Genomic DNA, 6,768 nt, shown 5'->3' on the forward strand with positions numbered 1-6,768 from the left:
CTGCGGCCTTGTGAATGTTGAGCTGTTTAAAGGTCTTACTCACATCGGCTGCGGAGAGTGTGATCACACAGTAATCCGGAACAGCTGATGCTCTCATGCATGTTTCAGTGTTACTTGCCTCGAAGCGAGCATAGAAGTAGTTTAGCTCGTCTGGTAGGCTCCTGTCACTGGGCAGCTCGTGGCTGTGCTTCCCTTTGTAGTCTATAATAGTTTGCAAGCCCTGCCACATCTGACGAGCGTCGGAGCCGGTGTAGAAGAGTCTTCAACTATAAGGTACTTTTTTGAGCTCTCCTACCTGTGCCGTTGAGGAACTAGAGCAAACACACTTAAGTAATTGTTTTGTTTGGAACACAGCCCTGCAACCCAGCCATCAAACAATAACTGTTGTTGTTTACGCAATCCCAAAACGGTCGATTATAAATCACAATCTGGGTCAGGTGGGTATGATTTGAAAGCTTGTTCTATTGCCAACATTACTAGCTAAGTTATAAAATATGATCTTACAGTGTTAGGCTTTCACAAGGCAATTCAGAGAAACAGATTGTAATTGGTGCTCATAGAAAGGATTCATGAGTGCATTGAGGTGCGTGTGCCGCAGTGAATTTTCTTCACAATAAACAAACATGGGCTCATTCTGTTCAGAACAACCCAGAGTATGAAGCCATATCATCATGTAACTGTACATCAAACATTGATCATAAACATTGACACTGTATATGACATGAGTTTGAGTCACAGGTGTTTGGCTTGCTTGTATCACATCAAAGCAGTATTTATTGTAATCCTCTTATTCTCAACGTCTCATCTTTCAAAATACATTGAGTCATCGCAATTTACAGCATTTCCCTCACTGACAACAAAAGAAATTGCGCACAATGCTTAAGTTCAGAACGGCCGTCAGTCAAAACCCATACAGATGTAGGATCTTAATTTGATCACTCTTTTGTTGCTGCGAATTTTCCTGCACAGCAGGAAATGCATACTTGTAGTGTATTAGAGGTTTAAAACGTCTTTTGAAGTTTATTTCCACTTTAAAATGTTAGACTTGATTCGCCCAAACAGAAAATTTATTAACCCCATACAAAAAATATCCATTAATTATAATACTCATAATAATTCACATTTCCTGTTGCTGCAGGAATATTTTCCTGTTGCAGCAAATGGCTCAAATTAAGATCATATATCTGTACAGCGCTGTGAAGCGCAGAGCCAGAGTTCTGACGTCATGTATAGCATGTTACTCTACAGCCACTACATTCCAATTTAGGCGCTTATTAGTGCCCAAATCTGCTATTTTCAAGCCGTATACGGGTATGAGTGTAAAAGGGGTGTGTGTGTGTGTGTGTGAAGGAGGTGACAAGGTGGAGACGTTCCCAGTGCTGAAGATTGATCAGAAGGACATTGTGGACACAAATGGAGCCGGAGATGCCTTTGTAGGAGGTACATGTCCCTGAGTGTCTTTATTTATGTGTTTATCTATGTGCATGAAAGTTTTGGGTGGCTTTCTGTAGGGATATCTGTCTGGTCCTTGAGAAAGTTGAATCAGTGTGTGTGTGTGTGTCATGCAGGATTCCTGTCAGAGTTGGTCCAGGACAAGGAGTTGGAACAGTGTGTGAAAGCAGGACACTACGCTGCCAACACCATCATCAGACGAGCAGGATGCACCTTCCCCGAAAAACCAGACTTCCACTGATTACCTCTAACCTTAATTGCTGACCTCTTACCCCTAACCCATCCACCCTTACCTCTGACCCTTACCTTCCAACTTAACGAAACCAGGTCTCCCGTCCTTTTTTTTTTCTCCAACCATCCATCCATGCTTTAATTCGATCCATCCATATATCTATCATTGCTTTCATCCCTCCTTCACTTGTCTTTCTGCAACCAGACTTCTGTGCCTGTTCTTCTTGTCCTCCACTAGGGGACGCTCTCAGGCCACACTGCCCGATACAGCAGTATCTGTTTATACTGATCTTCAAATGCCCTCCCTAATGACTCTGCTGAAGTCTACTGCCCTCAGTACACTCAGTTAGACTGATGGTACTCACTTAATACTGCCCGATTCACAGTTAACTATCAGCCTCTCAGTAAACTGTCATGTTTACACACACAGCAGGTTGCTGCTGGAAACTAACTGCTGTCCAGTCTTCTCCTTGGAGACCGAGCTAAAGCCAAGTTAGTGGGTCAGGGTTAGGTAACCGGTTAGGGGCATGGTTAATGGGTTAGTTACGGATGGGTGGAATACTGTAATTTGATGGAGGATGTTTCTTTTGAGAAGGTTGAAGATAATCTCTAGGAAAGCAGCTCTATCAGAGATATTAAGAAGACTACACTTAGAAATGAGATAGGCAGTGTCATTGTGATTGATGTTTGATTGTGACTGGAGGCTTATTGAAGCGGAGAAGTGTTGTTGCAGGCCAGTGTTGCTGTAAAGCCAAACGGATTCCTTAACCTTAAAGCGCACAGTAAACGTGTAAAGTTCTCTGTACACTTTGTAAACGTGTCAAAGCCTCTTGAGTCTGAAGTGATTTTTATGGCTGTTTTACAAAATATTCCTATTTAAATAATTGTAATTTTAACATGATGCAGGTGTAGCCTGTGATATTGGCTAATAAACACATTTCAGTTGGTCTAAAACACAATGTTATAACAGGCTGTTTATAATTGTCTCATAACACTCTAGAAACCTTTGTGCAAATGTTTAGTTTGTAAAAGGGGAACCTTTGTAAATGGGGAACTTGGTCTGCAGGGGGTGTGAGGCTTAGGGCAGAAGTAAGCACCTCTCCTCTCATGTGTATGGTTGTTGAAATCATTGATTTGAACCTCCTGGAGTCTGTGTGTGTCATTTGTGTGGTATGGTGACTTGCTGCTTCTACTTGCATCAGTGTTTTCACAGAATACTTCACTCACTGTCCAGTGACACTGGCTAGTGTTAATTCTTTCATAAAATTACTGTTATGATTCAGGAAAGGATCCTACGGATCCTCGATATGAGCTGCTAACCCAAATGCTGACCTCAAAATACAAAGGATATTTAATTAACAAATGTATTTTTGTCTTAATTTCACCAGGTAAATTGAGAACACATTGTTATTGATAGGAGCCATCACCATATTGCTTTCACCAGTCAGTCTATTAACATCAAGACAATATGGTTGATTTGTAATAGTGTATTTACTGTGTAATAACTTAACATTATGGCAATACACACATTTAAAAAAAGAATGGGGTTGAAAATACAACCAGTGAGCATTCAGACAGAGTATATACTGTATTATAGTTTCTACTTCCATTCATGTTGTTATAGTCCCATCTCCTGTTTGCTTCTCTACTGATGGATGGATGGATGGATGTGTGTGTGTCAGTATCTTAGTATGTCCTCCTGTAGTTTTATATCCAGGTCTCTCAGTTGTTTCAGGAAGCCTCGATTGGGCAGAACGTAATGTTGCTGTCATACATGCTCAATAGCGTCGACCAGTGCCCTCACTCGATCATCATGTATCCCAGGACCAGCGTCACTGACCCATCACACAGTGCACCAAGAACTTGTCTGATACACACACAGAATCGATATGCACTCACAGGGGCACGCACCCTCAGTGAGTCAGAACTTTTTGGTCACTGTACCGCTTCCCCTTAAAACAACCACCTCTCTTGGTTACAGCGCCTACTGATTCCATCTCTCTCTACTCCCCAACTGGTGATTTTATTTGGCCCCCCAAGTTTTCTGGACATAAAAGTCTGTAAAAACACCAGCCAATCAGCTCCAAGTCATTTTAATTTCAGAAATCTGTTCCAAAGTATTGGGACAAATTCACTTACGTGTATTAGTAGTAAAAAGGTAAGTATTTGTGAATAAGAATCAAATGTTTCTAAACACTTCTACATGAATGTGGATGCTACTATGTTTATAGATCATCCTGAATGAATTGTGAATAATGATGACTGACAAAGTTACATTCGCACAAATGCTAACATCCCCTGTTATTGTAATGGTGAGAGGTTAGCATGTCTTGGGGGTATGATATTTGTGCACTTGTAACTTTCTCACTCATTATCCACGATTCATTCTGGATTATCCATAATCATGGTAACATCCACATTAATGTAGAATTGTTTAGAAACATATATTCTTATTTACAATGAAAGTGACTCCAAAATGACAATACATTATTTACCATTTCTATTGGGCACAAAATAATCTGAAACAAACAAAACAAACGGCAAATGCATTCAACAAATGTGTAAAGTCACAAGGTTGATGTAGTCATTGCGTGCTATGAATATGGGACCAAATACTTAACCTTTTACTACTTTAATACACAGAAGTGAATTTGTCCCAATACTTTTGGTCCCTAAAATGAGTGGTCTATGTACAGAAAGTGCTGTAATTTCAGAACGGTGCAACCTATTCGCATCATCGGGGACTAGCATTCCTAGGCATTAGCCACTTTTTTTAGCATGGTGGTGGGAAATGGTGTTTCATAAAGAAAGTACAAATCTTCCCCGTTATTTTTCCCGCTTTCTCGCCATTAAATCCAGTTAAGGAGGAAATCGACGCCTTTGCAGCCTGAAGGGAGAAGGTTTTAGATACAAACCATTCCACGGGGGATTCGAGTATATTGCCAGCTGCATACAATGGGTTTGGACGGAAACAACTCAATATCGCCATCTGCCGGCCTTTGGGCTATGGGACAGAGTGCTTTGCCCTGCAAACAAATCAGATTGAATGAAATTATTTTGAGAACATTTCTCATTAGCTGGCTATACAGATCACCATTTCAGGATATTTAAACTGAGCGGTTCTTCATAATTGACCCATTCCTGAATTAACAAGTTAGTTTAACTTTGATTGTTCGTCTAAACTGACGAGATCGCCTGCTAGCTATATCGGTAGTGTCCAACGTTAGCTAGCTTGGCTAGTGGGTTGATGTCAAAAGCACACACTCGGCGTTGCATGCCCCAATGATCAAATTTGACATGTATATGAAAGTCATTTGTTGAACATTTTAACATAATTTGTTAAATAAACGTTATACTCACATTGCTAGAAAGTCTTCTACCAGGAAATGGCCAAATGAGAATGCCATGATGTCACGTGACAGGTTATCCCGATGAATGGAAATAGCTGACTCATCTGAAGCCACGTTTGTGGATTGTACAATCGACAGGCGGAAAAATTCTAAACACAGAATAGATCCACAAGCACTTTTTGAATGCGCATTCCACAGTTGTAAATGTTAGGGATTTCTGAACATTTGTTCAAATTGTAGTTTTATTTGTGAGCAGTTTAATATATTTTCAGATCATGGTTTGTGATTTCTGATCAGATTTATGGTGAATATTTGTGAAATATTTTTTACATATTCACGGATTATGGTTTAATTTGCGAATTTTTTTTGTGGTTTTATTTACAAAATATTTTAATATAGTCAGATAGTTTTACTTGTGAGTTATGTTGAATATACGCACGGATAGTGGTAGACACATTTAAAGAATAATAGTAGCCGGCTGCGACCCGGAGACTCATGGGCGGCGCACAATTGTCCCAGCGTCGTCCAGGGTAGGGGAGGGAATGGCCGGCAGGGATGTAGCTCAGTTGGTAGAGCATGGCGTTTGCAACGCCAGGGTTGTGGGTTCGATACCCACGGGGGGCCAGTATGAAAAAAATAATGTATGCACTCACTAACTGTAAGTCGCTCTGAAAAAGAGCGTCTGCTAAATGACTAAAAATGTAAATAAAGAAACAAATCTCACTTCATATGCGGCTCCCTTGCAGATCTCGAACCCCAGGTCTCAGCTCGTAGACAAACTCCAGTAGGGTTCAATCATAACGGGCCTACCTAGGCAAGGGTGGTTACACTAGAACAAAAATAGGCTATGTTTTTACACGTCCTGACTACTATTACTATTATTTCAGATGCTGACTACTAGAGACATGAACATAGTGTACTATAGAAGCTGACGATATTCCCACTTTCAACCTCTCTCCCTACTTCTACCCTGCTGCTCACGTCATCCACCAAGCACTCAGTGACACACACAGTACGTACAGTGCCTTCAGAAAATATTCACACACCTTTAATTTTTCCACATTTTGTTGTTTTACAGCCTGAATTAAAAATTGATTAAATTGAGATTGTGTCACTGGCCTACACACAATACCTCATAATGTCAAGGTGGAATTATGTTTACAAACTCATAAAAAATGAAAGCTGAAATGTCTTGAGTCAATAAGTATTCAACCCCTTTGTTAGGCCAAGCCTAAATAAGTTCAGGAGTAAAATGTGCTTAAGTCACATAAATTGCATGGAATCACTCAGTGTGCAATAATAGTGTTTAACAAGATTTTTTAATGACTACCTCATCTCTGTAAGGTCCCTCAGTCGAGCAGTGAATTTCAAACACAGATTCAACCAAAGACCAGGGAGGGTTTTACAATGCCTCGCAAAGAAGGGCACCTATTGGTAGATTAAAAATATCCCCTTTTAGCATGGTGAAGGTACTAATTACACGTTGGATGGTGTATCAATACACCCAGTTACTACAAAGATACAGGCGTCCTTCCTAACTCAGTTGCCGGAGAGGAAGGAAACCTGGATTTCACCAGGAGGCCAATGGTGACGTTAAAAACAGTTACAGAGTTTAATGGCTGTGATGGGAAAAAGCTGAGGATGGATCAACATCATTGTAGTTACTCCACAATACTAACCTAATGGACAGAGTGAAAAGAAAGAAGCCTGTACAGAATAAAAATATTCCAAAACA

At 40.4% G+C, this 6,768-nt stretch overlaps 1 protein-coding gene across 2 annotated transcripts in view; it reads left to right on the forward strand.

The window, feature by feature from the left end:
* LOC121553487 (adenosine kinase) overlaps nt 1-2,826 on the forward strand; it is a 40,536-nt gene extending 37,710 nt beyond the window's left edge. For both annotated transcript variants that reach the window (XM_041866621.1, XM_041866622.1), the window contains exons 10-11: nt 1,351-1,440; nt 1,569-2,826. In XM_041866621.1, the coding sequence (XP_041722555.1) occupies nt 1,351-1,440; nt 1,569-1,693 (215 nt within the window). In that variant the 3' untranslated portion in view covers nt 1,694-2,826. The remainder of the gene's footprint in view (nt 1-1,350; nt 1,441-1,568) is intronic.
* Nucleotides 2,827-6,768: the final 3,942 nt, after the last annotated feature.

The sequence above is a fragment of the Coregonus clupeaformis genome, chromosome 27 (assembly GCF_020615455.1).
Source record: "Coregonus clupeaformis isolate EN_2021a chromosome 27, ASM2061545v1, whole genome shotgun sequence".
Classification (NCBI taxonomy): Eukaryota; Metazoa; Chordata; class Actinopteri; order Salmoniformes; family Salmonidae; genus Coregonus; species Coregonus clupeaformis.